Source organism: Cydia strobilella, chromosome 6, assembly GCF_947568885.1.
Source record: "Cydia strobilella chromosome 6, ilCydStro3.1, whole genome shotgun sequence".
NCBI lineage: Eukaryota > Metazoa > Arthropoda > Insecta > Lepidoptera > Tortricidae > Cydia > Cydia strobilella.
Window position 1 is genome coordinate 21,478,126 of NC_086046.1, and position 21,803 is coordinate 21,499,928.

Here is a 21,803-nt window from a genome sequence, read left to right on the forward strand (position 1 = left end):
AAATCGTTGAGTAGATTGTGGATTTTGTCGTTTTGGTATATATAATATAACACTTATTTGTACGCATTTCCTTAATCTGACGACCACAAATTCGACGCACGATTTTCACATTAAAACCGTCAGCTTAAGGAAATGCGTACAAATAATTGTAAGATTTAGTAATATTACAATTATAGTATTAATTTGGACTAAAATGACCAAATCCACAATCTGCTTAACGATTTGTTGGACCCCCCACCAACCAACTGCTCAACATAGACGGCTAAAATTGGTAAAGGTAGACTTCACGGGGTAGCAAGATATCACTCATATCTTAATCTGACGCGCTCGAGTAACTACAAAAATCCCCTCTTGGGCTCCCCGACCATAAATGAACCAATCATTGGAGGGCCAACATTAGTAAGCTTACTCTATAAGTTATATTTTCCCATTTCGTATCGAAATGAATTTTTGACACTAACAGTTTTGTACACTGTTATTCAGTGCACGTTGGTAACTAAAATAATACTAAATCTATATTTACAGGACACACAGACTTTGCCTAGTGTGGGGGTCAGTATTAATTGTAAATGTTCTAATGCTTCTGGAAATAAACTATTTGTATTTGTAGTTACAACTATACAGTTGTACAATTTATACAAATTCACGAAAACAATGCGTGATTTCATTGTATTTAACGGTTGCGAATGTAAAATTGGCTAAACTTCGCCTTTTTGAAACATGAAGATTTGAAGAATGTTCTAGCTGATTTAGAGTTGCATTATGATTGTGTCTCAGGTGAGCAAATAGTATTTATTGTAGTAGATGTGTAAAGTCTCGAAATCGTACCCACGAGTTTGACAGCTTTACGGTGCCATAATCACACAAACGTCAACTTTTGACAACTAGAATTACCGTATGCCTAATATTTAATGAGGACTTCCGGTTCGAGCGCCATCTTGATAGTTAGCATCGTGATTAATTACTTTGTTTTTTGCTCATTAATATTGTTTAAAGTGTAATATCGATAGCTTATTATACAGTAAACTAATGTGGTAGTGTGCAGTGAATGGAGAATTAATTTTGAAGCGCGTTTAACCACCATCTTGGAGTCAACGGCCGGTAGTCCACGTGCTTCTTGTAAAGTCTAGCTATCGATTTACAAGAGCTAACAAATCACCGTACACTGTCTTGTACAACCGTACAATTTTTGTCGTTTTTAAACCTCTTAATACCTTGATACTGGCGAAATAGTCCCACTGGGCTGAAGCCATAATTTTAAAAGAAGAAGAAGAAGAAGAATATTTAATGAGGGCTACCGCGTTTAATTTCGCCGCTAGGGGCGCTAGTGTAGATGGAGGTCTTTCAAAATGTCAAATGCATAGAAGTTTTTCGGGGTTTCAAGCCTTTTTATCGGGAATTATCACTTCTTATTCATAATTGTGGTAAATCTTTGTCCATCTTTGATTAATCATGGTAAACAATAGATATGGCTCACTAAATGTTAGTGGTTTAAAAAAAGTGCCAACTAAAATATATGCAAAATTAAACAGGTCGAAAAAATGGCACATTTAGACGTTAAAATACTTTTGTGTATATTAGAACGTATTGTTTTTATAGAAGTAAGCATAGAAGAATTTTCAGATCTGTTTTTCTAGACCTACATCTACAGTGGCGCCAACTGGTGAGCACAAAAACGGTAGCCCTTATTATACGAACGGGTCTACCGCGATTTAAATATGTGACATTTTCAATCAAAAGATACCACATTGTCGCTTGTCGATAAGGTCGATTTCTAATTGAAGCTATATGGAAATAGCGCCTTACTGACAAGCGACAATAAGTACCCTTTTGGTTGAAAATGGCACATATGTGTACAAAACGCGAGGGTTTAAAGTGTCGTATACCTAACCCAGGTAGCAAAGTGACGTCAGCGACGTCATGATGACGTAATTGTGCCGTCATTATGACATGATTATGACGTCGCTGACGTCTTTATGACGTAAAAATGTTACCTGGGAATGAACGCGGTCGTACAGTGACATCTACTGCTGTCAAATTCGAAGCACAAATATTTCTTAGACCATACCTCTAATATTATAATTTATAACTATTTGCAGATAAGTGACTTAACTGTTCGTATAGAGAGAATTATATTTTGTGTACGCGTGAAAGGAAATATTGTAATGAGTAATTTTTTGTTGCATGTCAACTATGATAAGGAGGGCCCATAGGTAATGAGGTAATAAGACGCGTAAAGTAGCGACAAAAGTGACGTTTTCAACCAAAAGGTACCACATTGTCACTTGTCGATAAGGTTGATTTCGAATTGAAGCTATATGGAAATAACGTTTTATTAACAACCGACAATAAGTACCCTTTTTGTTGAAAACGTCACAAATGTTGTAGCCGCAAGTTTAGTAGATGACGCTGTTTGATATATGTATAGTATGGGGGTAACTAGGTTGTCAAAAACTCACGTTTGGTTATTCAGTTACCTACAGCAGAATGTATGGCGCCGTACAGAGCGATATACCTACAGCTTCTGCTATAAAAGTTTCAATTTCAATATTGTTGATGGCACGTGGGCGGAGATCGAATGAGTCAGGAGTCAGAGAAAAAAACCAGCGTGTATATCGAATGGCGTCTATTGGTATAGTTAACGCTATCCCTACTGAGCTCGTTCACTTACGTACTAACAATGGCATTTTGTTAAACAAAAGCCATTATTTATTTTGTGCCTGAGCGCGTGGCCTTTGTGCCTGAGGCTCACACACAATAGCCACGCGATCAAGCACAAAGGCCACGCGCTCAGGCACAAAAGAAATAATGGCTTTTGTTTAACAGAATGTCATTGTCAGTACAGGTAAGTGAACGAGCTCAGTAGATAGACCGCATACTATAAAGTGGACGAGTAGGTACATCTTTCTTATTACTATCTTAAACCTATATATTGATTAAAGCTCCACCCTGGTGGGTGCGTAAAGTAGATAAGTCATCGAGGGTTCAATACAGAGTAGAGGGCGTCCCATAGATGGCGCTGTTAACGCGAGTTAACAATTGTGCATTACTTTATGCGTCTTTATTCCTTGTTTATGGTTGGAGTATGTTGCGAGCTTTAGGCTGTGATATACACTGTTCGACTCATTTATTGTATGCTTGTTTCTCTTTGACTCGATAGAGGCAATGCTTCATTTCTATGGTTTTTTTACTAGGTACTTATAATTGGTTATTGGCTTTGTTCTCGAATTTATCTGCCTCTAGGGAGTCATGCTTTCTATGCAGAGGACAGAATAAGTATGTGTATTTTATTGAACAAAAATATATGTACTAACAGCGACGCTTTTAACCTTTTGTTGACCTTATGTATTTGAGATAAGGTTTATTTTCAGGAACGGGGTTGGCAACTGTCAAAGGTTTGCATAGGTGGCGCCATCAAAGCTTTCTCCAGTTTTTTTCTATGAGATTTTGCTTAAAGGGTGTGATCTAGGGTATAAAATTCAAGAAAATAACTAGAATTTGTCACAATTCTAAGGATTGACTGAAGCTATGCTGGTGCCATCGGCCAACCCCGGGCGTGTTGCATAATAAAGTACAACTAATATTACAAGCGGAACTCCTGTTCTAAGTTCCGCTTGTAATATTAGTTGTAGTTTATTATGCAACACGGCCATTGTAAGTTAACAGTGTGGTACGGTATAATAATTTGCACTTTTACGACAAGTTTGGAACTATTAAGTACTAAAAATGGGTTTTAATAATATTTCTCTGTATTTATTTTTCAATTACAGTAATAACCTTGTACTTGTACGACGAACCTTTAGCGATACTTGTTATGGTTGTCTGAAATGGTAGAAAATTAGATTTGTGAAAATACAAGAGGTAGGTATATTATGTGATGTAATCTGTATTCTGTCTACCCCAGGTAGCAAAATGACGTAAAATGACGTCATTTTGCTATCTGGGACCTCGTTGCCAAAGTTTGGTTCAGAACCGCCGGTTGTTTGCATCGTACACGCTTATTTATTGAATGGTTGTAAGTTTATTTATAAGGTGACAGCAATAAACTCTATCCTTGAAGAAGTTTTAATGTTCCCATATACACTTGACTAGGGAATGTAAACCGGTTTTAATTTGTATGAAACTTCGGTTAATAACCGGTTATTAACTAGTTTTCCCATACAATTAAAAACCGGTTTTCCATTCCCTTAAAACAGGTTTTAATTTGTATGAAATTTCGGTTAATAACCGGTTGTTAACTAGTTTTCCTATACAATTAAAAACCGGTTTTCCATTCCCTACACTTGACCTTATCGCTGATAATACTATTAACACTACGTTACGTGCTTACTACCAACTGTGATTTAAGTAAGTACACACATTACATAAACAATTAGTTATCTATCCAAATACCTACTCAAGAGCGTAATTAAACACGAACCTGCTATCAATGAAATGTTTTTGTTAATTCTTAATATAAAATTTCTTAGTAGAAAAAAATGAAAACTAAATAGGGGGTCCCTTTGTTTGACATAATTATTGAAAGTTATAATGTAATGATTGTCATAATTCTGAAACCGTTAACTTTTCAGGATTTTCCTCGGGTTATCCTATAGATAGGTTAGGTTAGGTTTGGTTTATGGCAATCCTGAAAAGTTACGCGTTTCTGAAGAAAACCAAATTATGACTAATGATAATATGACAATCATTACATTATGACATTCAATAATTATGTCAAACAATAGAGACCCAATTATGGATGGTATAGAAAGGATGCCAATCTCTTAAGGCAGAATTGTTGCAAAAGTGATCGCTTTTAGCTTTAAATAATAGTTCCTAATCTCTCCGGTGGCGCTAGTTAGGCTCTGGGACATAAGGCAATAAATAACCCGACCAAATTACGTAGGTTGTTTTTGGTAGTATTTCGGTGTATGGTGGCGCCGCCTAATTACTGTTTTTTGATGGACACTTTTCATACATAGAGATTTGGCTCCTTTATATAGTCTCCATGGACCCAATAATTAGACGTGCAGAGTACGTTAAAGTTTGTAATAAACAAAAGAAAAAAGTCTGTGCAATCTCTTACGTTACTTTTCTCTAACAAGTGATAAATAAGCAGTAAAAAACAGTTATCATATCATCTAGGTATAACTAATAATAAATAACACATCTGCCGGCCTGGCCAAGGTCATAATCGCTATCGCTATGACAACGAAACGCTTTGTGTCTCTTTATCACTCTTCCATATTAGTGCGACAGTGACAGTTAATTGCGTTTCGATCGCTACGGAGCGTAAGCTGGCTACGCGGCCAGATCCCCAAGCACGGGAGGCACATTCAGATTTTATAAGTATGATATACTGATTTGTGCATATTTAAAACCTGTGCACACCAGATGAGTGCGCGTAGACGTGCACAAGTACGAGCGCATTGTAATATAGGTCCAGATCCATAAGAGACGGCACACCACTTTTTTTTTAATACTACGTCGGTGGCAAACAAGCATACGGCCCGCCTGATGTTAAGCAGTCTCCATAGCCTATGTACGCCTGCAACTCCAGAGGAGTTACATGCGCGTTGCCGACCCTAACACTCCTCTCCCTCGAGCTCTGGCAAACTTACTCACCGGCAGGAACACAACACTATTAGTAGGGTCTATTGTGTGACGTGTGCGTGCACGGCTTCAACCATTTAGCGCACGTGTACGTTTACGAACGCAGTCGTTGTGATCTGGCCTTAAATGGTGCATTAAATACATTTGTTAATGTTATAATATCACCTCGCCGTCTTAACACCGTGCGCGTTCCTAAGCTCTTACTTCTCAAAACATGAATGATACTTGTAGGTATTGGTGTTAGAGCAACGCACGTAGATTAATATCAAATCAATACGCCCTTGGTACTTTTATCAAAGTGATTGAACCGACATAAAATCGTCTTGCTCTTTGACAAGTCGTCGACTGACATATTGTGAACCTTATCACAAAGGCATTAGGTCCATCAACAATCAATTAAGGGATGCAGTAACAGATAACAGAGATATGCGCCCGCGCTCACTCACAGACCTCTCAACCGTCGCCGCGCGCAGACGCGTGAACCAATAATAAAAAATATAAGTGAAAAAACAAGCCAGAGGTCCTCAAATCTGCAGTTACTCGTCAACACCGGCACAGCACGTACGTATTTTACCGATAGTATTTTTTCTTAGGGTCACTGACCTTAACCTCCAACTCAGCCAATTACCTAGTTTAAAATGCAAGTAAGTTTAGCGGTTACGTTTTTCGCTCTTGTGAATGGAGCGGCCTTGAACGGACGTGACGCAAGGTGAGTCAATAATATTATAATGTTAACTATATTGAACAATATTACTGCACTGTTATTAAAATTGATAGTTTTTCTTATTGTTTGGATGCCAATGACGGATATATCGGCAACGTAGGCCCAACGCCAAAGACCACCCAAAGACCGATTAATCCGTCACAGGGCTACAACCGCGAAAATCGAAGTTCGCAATCGGAGTAAATGAGAAAGATCCCCGCAATTTGCGAATTTCGGTTTTTGCGGTAGGCTCTCTGACCGCAGAGCAACATAGACCTACGTGCATTCGCGTAAAGTTCAATTTCAGTTTTAACGCTTCGGTGGCGTGGCGTCCGAGTGACAGATTTTGTGTTTGACACGGCGTGGAAAAGGTTAAATGTACCGTTTTCAAGAAAACACAATACCTATACCCTAAAAATTGTTCAACATGATGTGACTTTCTCGCGTTAAACTGGTCTCTTATTTCATATGGATCTTAAAAGAAAGTTAACAAAAAGGACATGACTAAAGCCCATCATAGACGGAGCGGTAATATATCGGCACATACCGACAGATGCGGGATCTGCCGATATCTTTTTATCGTTGCGTGTGTGGTGCTTAGCGATACTCGCAGATATCTGTCGGCATCTGCCGATATCGGCCGATATATTATCGCTCCATCTGTGACGAGCTCGTTCAGCCAATGACATAACTATAGATCCAAATGTTAAGAACCTCATTGGCCAAATAATCGAGACACGTGTTTTTTGTTTATACATTATTTTAAGATTTACCCCCAGTAGCATTTATACGTCATTATGACGTCAGCGACGTCATTATGACGCCGATGACGTCATAATGACGTATGAATGCTACCTGGGTAGTAGTAGATATACATTATATACATACCTATTAAGGGTCTCCGGCAAGCTCGGTTCTCCATACAAACGTAGTTCCGCTCTCATTTTAAAACGACTAGCTAGATTGCTCTGAAACTTTGTACTTACAATAGGATAAGGTATATCTAAGGTATGTCTGTAATTAGTTGATGTAGCTTCAGATACCATACTAAAAAAATACAGCGAATTAAATTTTTTAATTCAAAACTTGTTTTTGTTCTATTTCGTTTGTTTTATAAACTGGAGCTATATAAACTAATTTCAGACCTAGATATACCTCATGTCATTGTATGTGCAAATTACAGTCCAACACGTAGTTTTAAAATGAGAGCGGAACTACGTTTCTATGGGGAGGTGTAATTAGGCCGAGCTTGCCGGGGACTATTAAGAAGCCCACCCATTACCAGTCCGCCGGCCGATATCAGCCTGTCAGTTAGAACAAAAATTTGACAGTTCCGAACAACTGACAGGCCGATATCATCCGGCGGACTGGTAATGGGTGGGCCCCTTTAGGCAATTCTTGAGCTATTTTAGGATAGGTAAGTACATATTTATTGTCGATAAATCGATCTTATCCGCAGTTGGCAATGTGGCACTGACCAAAACGATAAAAATGGTTGTTTTATTTCAGCATGGCGTCCGTAGACTACGCAAAGGTCCAGATCCTAGAGAAAGCTCTTCATAAGCCGCCTTTGGAAGAAATTGTCGACGGTAAGTCATATAAACAAGTACGAGTCGGACTTACGCACGAAGGGTTCCGTACCATTACGCAAAAGCGGCAAAAAATCACGTTTGTTGTATGGGAGCCCCACTTATAGTTATTTGTTATACAAGGGTGCAAAGTTGTATTTTACCCGCGAGTGTAGAATTGCAACAAGAGCAAGCGAAAGGATTCTATAGTTGAACCACGAGCGAAGCGAGTGGTTCTAAAATAGAATCCTGAGCGTAGCGAGTGTTTCAACACACGAGAAGTAAAATACATTTGCACCCGTGTGTAACACAAAACTTTTCACCTCACTATAGCGAGGAAAGTGCAACATCCACAGGCGTTAGATCATCTTCACCACTGGAATCACTCATTTTTTACGATATTATAATAGAAAACTCTGGAAGTTGTGTAATTTTACGCGAGTCGGTGAGAAGTTTTTAAGTAAAAAATTTGTTGACAAATGTTGACATTTCTGACGTATGAAATGTCAACGATGCGTTTTGAAATTGCATCGACTCAACTTGTGCGTTCAGTTATATTTAACATCATTATAAAAAACAAACGTTTCTTATGGAATTTTAAGGTTTATGACTTAAAATCATTAAATAAAGCTAAATTTGGTATTTTTTATTAGATTCTCAAACCATTTATTTAATGATAATTAATATCGAACGAACCATTATCATGAGCGTTTTACGTTTTGTTATCTGTCAAGCTACTTAAACACGCTCCATCCAAGGTCAAATTACTTTCCCCACTAGTGGATAAAACGTGTTTTTCCCCGCTTGTTTTGAAGGATAAAAGACAACTTTCTGAGCTAGTGAGGGGAAAAATATTTATTTTATTCTGTTTTTAGTATTTGTTGTTCTAGCAGCAACATACTCTTACATACATCATCTGTGAAAATTTCAATTGTCTAGCTACCTATCACGGACAGTGTTAGTCTTAGTAATATTTGGGTACGGAACCCTAAAAATAAAATAAGTAGGTAGATATCTATCTAATTCTAAACCTCCTGTTTTTTTCAGTACTGTCGCGCGCTCTTAAGTCCAACTTCGAGTCGGTGGCCGTGTCGGCGGAGGTCAGCCCCGACCTTACACAGGAGCCGTACGGCCTCACCTCGCCAGGTACCAAAGCTCACTCAACTTCACGCCTTTACCTACCCTACCCTACTTAATGGCGCAGCGACCCAAAATGAGCCTTGGCCTCCGACACGAGTATACGCCAGTCGTCTCGATCCTGTGCCATCTCCCGCCAGTTATCGGCATGGAGATCGCTCAAGCCTACTTCAACAGCATCGCCCGAGCGATACCTGCGACGTCCGATCGGCCTCCGCCCCACCTGGCGTCCCAAGTATGCCCTTTTAACGCCGCGATCCTCCTCCATTCTCAAAACGTGGCCGAACCAGCGGAGACGGTGAGCTTTTGTCTCGCCTATAATGTTGCCTGTTTACCTACTGTTAAACAATTAGGTACCTTTTTTTTTTTGTTTAGGAGGGGAAAAATGCAATTACGCATACCACTCGGGCACGGGGACGAACCTATTGGTTATGTAGGACTCCTTGTTTTGGGCTAATGGGGCCTCAAGTCTACCCACTAAACAACCCCCCCGTCTGCCGCCATTGTGCTGTAGCGGTGGGCTGTAGGAACGCTCGCGCTTTACTTCTACAGCACCACCAGTACCAGTCCGTGTTTGCGGACCGCCGCCTCCGGAGGCCCTTGATGGCCTCGTTTCCTTAAGGACCGTACCCAGTACGGTCGCCCTCTCAGGGACCTCGTGTGTGAAGGATGGCAGGCGTCCCCGTGCCTGTCATCCTGAGGTCAACCTACGGAGGCAGGCGGCGGTCATGTGCGACCCGTCTGCGTCGAGCACGCTTGCGGCGCCGTGGATCGGCCGTTGGGTCGATCTCCCTGGCCCGTTCCGCCATTTCCTTCTGCTGTATTACGTCCTCGCAGAAGGTAAACAATTAGGTACCTACCACAACGATGTCATTTTGTTTTGTTGGGCTTCAGCCCTTTAAAAACCTGTAGGTACTTTCCTTTTTTAAGGAACCCCATTTTAAATTTTACCGAGATATATACGGCAGGGAGTTCAATGAATCAAGAATCAAATGTTTTATTCGTGATAAACTTAAAACTAAAATTACATACAGAAGTATAACTAAAACTATAAGCATTTATAAAATAGGTAGGAGCTATGGTAGGAGTTAGTTTACCACGAAAATGGTCTCGCCTCAGCATAATGCTGACCCGAAAGTCAGCACTGATCTTCCGACGAGACCATTTTGACTAATGAGTTCAATCTACAGCCGGAGCGTTCATGGATGGAAATTATTCTGAAACCGCACTGCAGATAGAGCACATACCTATTTAAAACATATAAAAGTTATGTAAATACTCTGTAAAATACTAGATAACAATACCCATGGAAAAACACAAATCAAAATATTTAATAAAATAATTTGATTTGTTCCCAAACTTGTTCATAGATGGCAGCACCAGTCTCTCTCGCTACAACGTAAATCCGTAAGGAGTTCGTTTAGGAGGTGCAAGCGCGCACTGCTTGCCCTTAGAGCTGGTCAAAGACGCCTAGTCTTACAAAGATGGCATATAGTCGAGAAATTCGGACGGGCACCGCCGTGGCGGGGTGGCCTAGGGGTTCATGGCGTTAGCCGCGATAGCTAAAGACGCCGGTTCGAATCCGGCCTTCACCACTGGAGGGCTTCGTCGCTTTTTCTTTAATATATTCATTACAGTTACAGTTTTCAATACCCATGGAATTATTTCGGTCATATCTCCACATTGTTTATACTTAAATAAAACCATTCTGACATTTTTCTGATAGCTGGCGTTATGGTAACGTAGCTATTAGGAATGTAAATATTGTTCTGTGATTATGTATAAAATTGTCGTTACGTAATAAATAAATATGTATGATAAATTTATCTACCTAAGTAATTATAAATATGATAAATGTAAACATTCTCAGTCGTAGAACTAAATATCTACAACTCAGATTTAACACAGTTTTTTTAAACTTTTTTTACGGTATCTAGATATATGTATATTTAGTCCAGTGGGTGTCATTATTTATTTTAGCTCTCTCGTCCAGATTTTGCACACACTCAAAGAAGACACAAGAGCGCCGATTTTTCTCTCGAAGATTTGAGTTCGACTGTCTGGAAGAGGAACTCTTCTGGAAGAGATCGCTTTTTATCGATAAGACAGAAAAAAAGACCGCCTGTTGTTACCTAGTTTTAAACTAACATTTAACTACTTTTTACTTACCATCTTCTTATGATCACGGGTACCTAGGTATATTTTTTAAGTTGGTAAAACACTTCGTCTGATTCCCGAAAAAGTTTCTAAACTACTGAGAGTTAGATTTGCAATAATCCAGGCAGTGGTTCATATCTATTGGCTCCTCTACACGGTGGTCCAGCGTAGGCCAGTCCAAGGGACGCATTTAAATGCGTTAGAGGGAGCAAGTGATATTGCTATCTCATTCCACCGCATAGCTGCGTCCCTTGGACTGGCCTACGCTGGGCCATCATCGCACCGCACCAAGGTCATTGTGCGACACAATCATAAGTAAGAGCGAGAAAGAGATATCGCTTTCTTGCTCTTACTTATAGATGCGTCGCACAATGAGCTTGGTGCGGTGCGACGGTGTGTTACGGCCTTTAAAGACGGAAGCTAAAAGACATCGTGTCACTGCCGAACATCAGTTTTGTTAGACAGACAGCTATTCTATACATGTATCTATTTTGTGTTCCAGGACTATGCGGTAATGAGAAGCTGATAGAGCTCGGCGGGCCCCCATACCTCGTTCCTCTGGTGCAGCGCGATAAGATCTACGACCTAGTTGAACTGGCCAAACAGCAGCGCCGGGACCCGGCCTTCCTAGCCGGTGCTGGCGCGGGACCGTGGCCCTACATCGGGGTTAATTGTGAGGTAACTAGTAGAGACTTTAAACAGCGACGGAAGGATTAACTGCCGCAAACCTTGTGCCAAGTTAATATAAAGAGAGAATGAGAATGTGTGGGAACAAGCTGTTAGACCTCATGTCTTCGGTGCAGTGAGACAAGATTTACGACCTATATTTTGTTTCTAGTCAGTGCGGTTATTATAGGTTGGCAATTACGTTATTTGCGGCATAAACGGCCGTATATTTGTTTTACGTTAACTTAGAATTAGAAGTTTGATTTTTTCACAGCTTAAAGGGACCGTAGACCTGAGTTCGAGTATATGGTTTAAATTTCAACTCGATACCTCCACGCGTTCCCGAGATAAAGGGTCTTGACAGACAGACGGACGGACGGACAGACGGACGGACAACAAAGTGATCTTATAAGGGTTCCGTCTATATATTGATACAAATAACGTGATGTTGCAGGGTATAATCAACCTGTCCGTCCGCAACGGCTCCGTAGATCAAGGCACGAGGGTAGTTTCCGTTCACCCTGTGGGGGCAGCCAAGGGCAGCAGCGGCTACCAGCAGCGGAGGCTCCCCAATAGTGAAACCAGAACTGCACTCCTGGGCAACTACCTCCTATCAGATGGAAGCCCCGGCAAGGTACGTGACTAAAAGTTGTGTAAGACTTGCTTTGGCAACGGTAGCTGCAGCCGGCGCAGCCGTTGCTACTTAAGGCCCGCAGTGGCTACCAATAGATAAATAAATAAATATTATAGGACATTTTTACACAGATTGACTAAGTCCCACGGTAAGCCCAAGGAGGCTTGTCTTATGGGTACTCGGACAACGATATATATAATATATAAATACTTAAATACATAGAAAACACCCATGACTCAGGAACAAGTATCTGTGCTCATCACACAAATAAATGCCCTTACCGGGAATAGATACTCCTCAATGATGAGATCACTACGCAATTTAGCTAAGTACTTACCGTGAGAGGCAGCTAAGGTCGGACTAATGATGTTCAGGCCCCTAGGCAATGTAATTCTCGCCCCTTTTTTCTCAAGCTCATCATTTATCAATTTACAATTAATGAAAAATTTCCAATTTCTATTGTGCGCGCGGGGCACGTACCCGATGTGGTCTCTTCACATTTTAATGGCCTTGATTTCTCTACAGGTCATAAAAGTTGTGGCTAAGAAACGTATTGGGCAGGCCAACTTCATCACCGCAATCCGTGAGGCTCTTAAGCAGCGCTACGGGGACCAAGTCGTTGGTAAGTCACATCTTCCATGACATAACAAATAGGTCAAAAGTCTTTTTAATAGTAAACTGGTATATAGCTGGGTGTAATGGAACATAGCTGGGTTATATTGTCTTCGGTTACCGCGATAGTTACTCATGAAATAAAACTATGAAAACGGATTATATCGCGTATATTGAATTTATAATACATCCCGACGTTTCGAACTCTTTTTTTTTATCGCGTATATATATATATATCTTTACTTGAAAAATAATTATAGTGTATAACTAGCCTTATGAACCGATTTTGCATGTACAACCAGCCTTAAAGTTTGTAGTCTATGATTGTTCATTATTTTAGTATGTGGGTATTTTTGCATTTTGTAATTTTTCCTCAGTCACCCGTTGACCACGAACGCTGTAAAGAGTTCGAAACGTCGGGATGTATTATAAATTCAATATACGCGATATAATCCGTTTTCATAGTTTTATTTGCCCTATCCTTTGCCCGGCTACTGCTTGATTCGTAATGACAGGACCGGTTCTAGAAGTAATGGCGGATCGGAAGTTCGCGGTGGCGGTGTTGCCATCTACATAAAAAGTGGTCTCTCTTGTCAAGTGGTTTCTCAATCGCCATCACCAACTGTCTACTCGAACTCGTGTCCAGAGTATCTTTTCTTGGAAGTAGTCCTGCACCATTCAAAAGTCCTTCTTGGCATTTTCTATAGCCCCTCTTCAAATATTAACTACTTTGATACATTGCAAAATATCTTAATAGATCTTGAGCCCCGATTTAACCACACTATTATCATGGGTGATTTTAACACCTGTCTCCTTAAATCTGATCTTCGTTCATCTAAACTTCTTTCTCTAGCTACTTCCTTAAATCTTAACGTTTTACCTCTTAGTGCTACACATTTTCCGCATAACGGCCCCCCTTCCCTTTTAGATATCATTTTGACTTCTTCTCCAGATTTGGTTTCTTCCCATGGTCAGTTTAGTGCTGCTGGTTTTTCCAATCACGACTTGATCTACGCGTCCTTTAATATGCGCCCACCAAAGAAAAAACACAAGGTAGTGATGCGTAGAAACTTGCGTGACATGGATCTGCAGGCACTATATAGCGATTTCTCGCATGTTGACTGGCAAAGTGTTGAACTGATAGACGATGTTAATTTAAAAGTAGAGACTTTCAATAACATATTGCTTGCCATTTTTGACAAACATGCGCCGTTAAAACCGACTCGAGTTAAGCACTATCCTGCCCCGTGGCTTTCGCCGGATATTAAACAGCTCATGGCAAAGCGTGATCGAGCGCGCGTCAAATTGCGTCATGATCCTTCTGACAGTAATCGTGATCGTTACATTTCACTGCGAAACCGTTGCAATAAGATCTGTAGGGATGCAAGGCGCCGTTATATTCATAATTCGATCGAGGACTGCCCGCCTGCCAAACTGTGGAAATTTTTGAAGTCACTCGGAGTGGGCAAAAATCAACCAACTTGTTTGGGTGATGTCAATGTAGACGATATCAATAAACATTTTAGTACATCTTCAGTTTCTCTGGACCCATATACTAAGCTGTCTACATTGTCACTTCTTGCCAACTCTGTACGTCCTGACTTACCTAATTTTGAATTTAGCAAAATATCGCCGCAAGAAACACTAACCCTCCTTAAATCTATTAAGACCAAGGCCGTCGGTGAAGATAATCTGGGCGTGGACATGCTCATGCTCGTTGCGGACTTCATTACTCCTATCCTATCCGATATCATAAATTTTTCCTTGTCCTCGGGTACCTTTCCTTTAGCGTGGAAGTTCGCACATGTTATCCCTCTTCCTAAAACCTCCAATCCTATCTCTTTTTCACAATATCGCCCTATTTCCATTCTCCCTGTACTGTCAAAAATTATAGAACACCATGTTAACCGTCAACTCCTATCCCACCTTAATAGTAATTTCCTATTGAATCCCTTCCAGTCTGGATTCCGCCCCGGGCATAGCACTGTGACCGCTCTGGTTAAAGTCACCGACGACATTCGCCTTAATATCGAAAGCAAAAAACTGACTATTCTGGTTCTTCTAGATTTTAGTAGCGCATTTAATACAGTGGACTTTGATATTTTACTCGGTATCTTTCAATCTTTAAATTTTTCCCACAACAGCTTATCTTGGTTCCGCGATTACCTGTATGGTAGGCGCCAGCGTGTTATGCTCGATGACAAGTTTTCCGATTGGCGCGAACTCTTAGCTGGTGTTCCACAGGGAGGAGTGCTTTCTCCTCTGCTCTTCTCTATCTTCATTAATGGTATCACAGAGTCCCTTAAATCCTCTTACCATCTTTATGCGGACGACCTACAGATCTATGCAGCGGCTGGCATTGATGATGTCCCTTCGCTAGTCAGTCAAATAAATTATGATTTAGAACTGATTCGCGGATGGGCATGTAACTTCGGTTTAAAGGTTAACGCACAGAAATCGCAGGCAATTGTTATCGGTAGTCCCTATTATATTAGTGGGCTCTCAGACATGGTGGTACCCGACATTCTTTTTGATGGAATTCCCATCTCTTTCTCCTCTACTGTTAGGAATTTGGGTATCACCATGGATGAGACGCTTTCCTGGTCGGCCCATACGGCTGAGGTGAGTAGGAGGATATTTGCATCTCTCCACTCTTTAAAGCGTCTCCAAAACTTCCTCCCTGTTCACACCAAGCTGACTATAGCGCGATCCCTCTTGATGCCACTTCTGGACTATGGTGACATTGCGTTCGTGGACCTCAAAGAGGAACTACTTGACAAGCTGGAGCGTCTCCAAAATGTGTGTATCCGTTACATTTTTGGTTTGCGGAAATATGACCACATCTCCGACTTCCGTTCTCAGCTCGGTTGGCTTCGGATCCGTCGGCGCAGGGATGTGCATGTCTTGTCCTTACTGTTCAACGTCCTATTCAATCCGACCTACCCTCCATATCTCTCTGAGAGATTTACTTATCTGGCAGATGGTAGTAGTCATCGCTTGAGATCGAGTGCAAACCTGACTCTCGCTGTGCCGTGTAACAAGACCCGGTCATATGCGAAGTCTTTCACAGTGCGCGCTGTACAGTTGTGGAACAAGTTGCCATTATCCCTTAGACAGTCCCAGTCGGTAGCATCACTCAAGGGAAAATTACATAAGTTGTGGCTTTCTGATGACTTGTGTTGTACTTAGTTGAGTACTAAGATTATTTATTTAGTTGTGATAATATATATATATATATGTATATATATGTATTTATGGGTATATATTTGTGTTTATATGGATATGTATTGTATATATATGTTTATTTTATATTCTAGATTACAGGTTTTAATTATTTACGTTTGTAATAATTGAACCATAATTTACTTTCTGTTCGTAGTGTTCGTTTGTCTATCTTGATCTGTTTATTGTTTCATTCTCAATTGCTCAAAGGTTGACTGGAAGAGATCCCTTATAGGGATAAATCCGCCTTTGTACATTGTATATATTTATGTTCTTTTATTGTGTTTGTAATCTGTCTTATGTACAATAAAGTGTTTACATACATACATACATTATTTCATAGCTGGGTTATTTTTTGAATGAACAAGCCCATAAGCCTTCTTTCAAGAACTGAAGGGCAACTTTAATTTATCAGTCTCTCCAGTATTGGTGAGGCCTTATATCCACAGTAACAACAACAGATGTCACTCTCACTGGTAAACAGTTACAAACACACGATACGCTAACCACTTGACTGTATTGTAACATACATAGTTCTTTATATTATTACTTTTCATAACTGCTCATCATTTTACATATAACGGCGCAGAAAAGATTAACATGTACTTCGTCAGACCTCCAAAAAAGGGGCCAAACTGAAAACCAGCGCTGGACTTCAGATGCTGAGCTTGGTACCCATGGCCAACATGTATTGCAAAATTTGATTATCTATTAGATTAGACAATAAGTTAGTATTTAACCTAGAATAAGTTAATTGCAATTTTTTGTACTATCATGTTTTGGCAATAAAGTAATTTGAATTTGAATTTGATATGTAGTGACGAAATCTCTTCTAATATCACTCTTCGAAAATCTACTTTTTTCTGGAAAACGTAATCATTTGAAACACCATTCCTTTCATCAGGTCTTGGCGGCGTGTTCGTATTGCGCGCTGGCAAGGTGAAGCACCACGTGATGCCAGATTTCTCCAAGAGTCCCCTATGTTCCGACTCTGACGTGGACAACTGGCTGCACTATTTCGAGATGAGAGCCCCCATCACTCATTTGGGCACCATGGTTACTGGGGACCTGGTATGTACTTCAGACATACCTGACATACAGATATACATTACTGATACTGTGCTTATTTTGGCAGGTCGACCTGTATGTAACTAACTATGTAATGGAATCTAAGGTAACTAATTTAACCATCTTTCAAGGATCGTAGCGTCATGAAAATTGGCAGCTGTATGTAGTTCTGATGACAATACAATAATATGGTACTGCCGAACTGATCTGATGATGGAGCCGGAAGATCATCATCTTCCTCGCGTTGTCCCGGCATTTTGCCACGGCTCCGTGGGAGCCTGGGGTCCGCTTGGCAACTAATCCCAAGAATTGGCGTAGGCACTAGTTTTTACGAAAACGACTGCCATCTGACCGTCCAACCCAGAGGGGAAACTAGGCCTTGTCGGGATTAGACCGGTTTCCTCACGATGTTTTCCTTCACCGAAAAGCGACTGGTAAATATCAAATGATATTTCGTACATAAGTTCCGAAAAACTCATTGGTACGAGCCGGGGTTTGAACCCGCGACCTCCGGATTGCAAGTCGCACGCTCTTACCGCTAGGCCACCAGCGCTCTGATGGAGCCGGAAGATATGAACTGGAATTTCATCATAGCTGTGTTTGGATTTGTTAGAAAGTCTTGTAATGAACTTTGACCACGATTAGGTTTCAAGGTCTGATGATGAAGCCGGAAGATAGGTTTTTACGTGCATTTATAAAAGCTTGTTTTTCTAGTGTTTTTATTAATTTTTGATTTTTTACATTGACGAAGCTTGCGTTGTGTATTTTGCCTGTCTTGAGAATATTGAATAAGGAATTATGCATTAAGTAGTCAAGATATTTGATAGATACATTGAAGCCAGTCTGCGCCGATGACCTACTGTCAAATAGAGCGTCTTTTTCGTGGACTTCAGTTTAATCCATACATTGATATGTACCCTGGCATTTAGGTGCCATGCAAAGTCAATACGAAGGGGCCCTTTCGACAATTTAATTAAGGCTGAGAACGCACTGCGATTTTTTTTTGCGGTTTCAGAACCGCAAAAAGTGCAACGTACGGCATGCGTCATAAGCGCACGCACTTAAAATACTGAAACCGTAAGAAATTAATCGCAGTGCATTCTAAGCCTAAATGTAATGTCTGTCCTTAATCGCCAGGATGTTAGGACCATTTTAACATCCTGGCCTAACATTTGTGCCATTCTCAATCAAAAGGGTACTTATTGTCGGTTGTCAATTGGTTGAAAACGTCACATTTAGTTAGGTAGTCCTAACTGTATTCTACCAGCTGTTTTGTTGTCAACATTAAGGGTCTGTTGCACCAACTGTTTGTGATCGTTAAATATTTCGCTAAATTTCATTGTATGGAAAGTTTCATAGTAAACCGCCGCGGCGCGCCGGTTGACGTTGATCAGTCTGTTAAGTGCGGATGGTGCAACTGGCACTTAGTTCTTTGAGATAGCCTTAATCTTTTTCGTCACTGTTTGTAAATTTTGCAAATAAAATCCATTTTGTACAGGATCTAGACCTGCGCGTGCAGCACTTCCACGGCTGGGGTCCGCACGGCGACGGCGGTCACTACCACTACGACACCACGCCCGACACTGTCGAGTATGAGGGCTACTTCACCGTCGCTTCCAGCGTTGTGCGCATTGACGCGCCTACCGTCACTCATAACATGGGCCGTGACTAATAGTAGATTGTTAACCAAGGGATGAAAGGCACTCATTTTTGCCGAGGTATTTTGGTGCTCGAACGCAGTGAGAGCGCCAATAGTCCGAGGCTGAAATGATGCCTTTCACCCGAGTTAAACACTCTACTTTTCATTTCGAATACGAGGAAAGTAAAGTGCATGTGTTTTTTTAAACATGAATAAGTATACATTTTTATAGTATTTCTTGAAGGTACTTTCAATTAACAATTAAGGCAAAAGTATCGTTATTTATGGAATGAAAAGTTAAATATCGGAATGGAAATTGTATAACAAATCCATTTAAACTCTAATTTCAATTATTTATCGTACAAAATATTAAAAAAATCGTACTTCGAACGTAAAATGCTCTAGTGCAGACACGTATCATTTTCTGCACACCTTTTAGAACAACAATGACCCTCTTTCAGAGCATGAGAAATGAAAAATAATATCACACACTGGGCGTCCTCTATTTACCTACAATGGCACCCCAGGTAGCAAAGTGACGTAATTATGGCGTTATTATGACGTCGCTGACGTCATTCTGACGTATAAATGATGTTAGGGACCCGCATGCGTGCGCTCGCTCCGTGCATCTACGCTAGCATACGCATGCGGGTCCCTAACAGCATTTATACGTCATTATGACGTCAGCGACGTCATTATGACGCCATAATTACGTCATAATGACGTCGCTGACGTCACTGCTACCTGGGGTGCCATTGTAGGTAAATCAGTCGCATATCTGCGCCAGTTAGCGTTACTCATACAATTTTTCGTTAACTTGCTCATCCGCTCCGTGCAACCGCGCTGGCGGACGACCTAAGAAACGATACTATATGCATATGGACATTACTATCCGCAACCAAACTTACGACCAGAGGATATAATAGGATAGAGCGGTACTGTCATAGTAAATTTTATAACCACTGTAAATTCAATGCCATCTATCGACACACTTTAAAACTAAAATTGAAGATTTATAAAAATACGATAAAATGTATTTAAATATGGATAAATGATTTTTTTATTTGAATTAATTATTTTTATATTATTTTGTCCCATGTCTTTTCACTGATATGCGTTAAAATTGTTAAATAACAAACGAAACCGTCAACTCCCTCTATACGAGAGTAGGCCAAAGGTAGTGGCGTCATCTGACCGAGAATCAAATTTTCGTGATTTTCGAGGCACGTTTTTTCCTTAGACTGTATCCATCTATTACGGAGTTATATCTGTCTTTGCCTACGACTGAGGTCATATTAACTGATTAAAGACTTCTGGCTGAACGGTGTCATGGTTTCGCGGTTCTGGGGCAACCTGCCGAATTTTACGTCGGGTCACACGACGCAACGGAGCGACGCTGTTACGTCGTCACCGAAATTAAACTAACTAAATATATTGAATGATATGTCTAAACTGTCACTTTCCATCAGGTGTGACTAGGGCCAATCGCCGATCAGTTTATAATAATAAAAAAAAAAAAACTTGATAAGGTTAGCGTGAGTAGTATTTTTCCTCTTGTCGCTCGATTATTTCCTCTGTCGTATAAAAGTAAAAATAAACTATGTAAAATAGTAAATCTTGTACGTACTCGTATATTAAGTTTTATGATTTTGTTTTTATAATAATATTTATTATGTGAAATGATGGTTTTAATTTTAGTTCCTGTGTGACTCAATCAGTAAAGTACAATCTGGCAAAAAAGAGTAGAAATTAAAAAGTGGCAACACTTCCCGTTCCCGTTTTTCTTCGATTGATTTGAATGGGACGACACTACAGTGTTGCCACTTTTTAATTTCTAATCTTTTTTGCCAGACCTCTAATAAATTTTTGGTGATCATTTACGAAACAGCAGTATATAATTTGCGGAATCCGTAAGATTGGAGTAGGGGGTGCCTCATATCTCGTTAATCACACCACAGATAAGTACCTATACAACAAAGTCAATAAAATTTTGCGATCCCCGTGTCATCAAATAAAGTCCCCTTGTTTACTCCTCGGTCATATTACTGGGAACTGCCGAAATTAAATCTGCCCCTCGCTACCTTACTTGCCTCTTGACTCTCTTGAGTCAAGTTCGAGTGTTTGAGTCACTGAATATAAGGATATTGGTACATTGCGGGGCTAGAAAGAGCGGCAGAGCAGTTTTTGCGCGCGAGTCTAGCCGTTATTTTTGGGGTTCCGTACCCATAGGGTAAAAACGGGACGCTATTACTAAGACTCCGCTGTCCGTCTGTCTGTCACCAGGCTGTATCTCATGAACCGTGATAGCTAGACAGCTGAAATTTTCACAGATGTATTTCTGTTGCCGCTACAATAACAAATAATAAAAAAAACCGGCCAAGTGCGAGTCGGACTCGCGTTCCAAGGGTTCCGTACATTACACAATTTAAACAATGTATTTTTTATGCGAAATGTCTTTAAAAAACCCGTAGGGGTCGGATCAAAAACTTAGTAATTAAGTCCGACTCACGCTTGACTGCACATTTCTAATAGGTTTTCCGGTAATCTATAGGTAAAGATCTATTTTGTGTATTTTTTTCAAAATTTTTGGCCCATTAGTTTCGGTGATAAAGGGGGGGGGTGGTCATTTTTTGCCTATTTTCTTGAATAACTTCTAAACTGTTTGTCCTAAAATTATATAAAAAATATATTTGAGATTCTTACAATGAGCTCTTTCATTTGATATGTAACACGACACAAACTTTATTTTTTATTTTTCTCATTTACCCCCTGTTATACCTATTTTGTGTTATATATGAGACCTAC

At 40.3% G+C, this 21,803-nt stretch overlaps 1 protein-coding gene across 2 annotated transcripts; it reads left to right on the top strand.

The window, feature by feature from the left end:
• Positions 1-6,064: 6,064 nt before the first annotated feature.
• Positions 6,065-19,507, top strand: LOC134742264 (ester hydrolase C11orf54 homolog). Of its 2 annotated transcripts, none has more exons than XM_063675298.1 (8): positions 6,065-6,153; positions 7,805-7,884; positions 8,911-9,009; positions 11,660-11,835; positions 12,278-12,457; positions 12,983-13,079; positions 17,196-17,362; positions 18,858-19,503. In XM_063675298.1, the coding sequence occupies exons 2-8, from the start codon at positions 7,806-7,808 to the stop codon at positions 19,029-19,031; spliced, it is 972 nt and encodes a 323-aa protein (XP_063531368.1). In that variant the 5' UTR covers positions 6,065-6,153; position 7,805; the 3' UTR covers positions 19,032-19,503. The 2 variants fall into 2 exon arrangements, with proteins under 2 accessions (XP_063531368.1, XP_063531367.1); XM_063675297.1 differs by lacking the exon at positions 6,065-6,153 and adding an exon at positions 6,215-6,301 and having other exon boundaries at positions 18,858-19,507.
• The last annotated feature ends 2,296 nt before the right edge of the window (positions 19,508-21,803 follow it).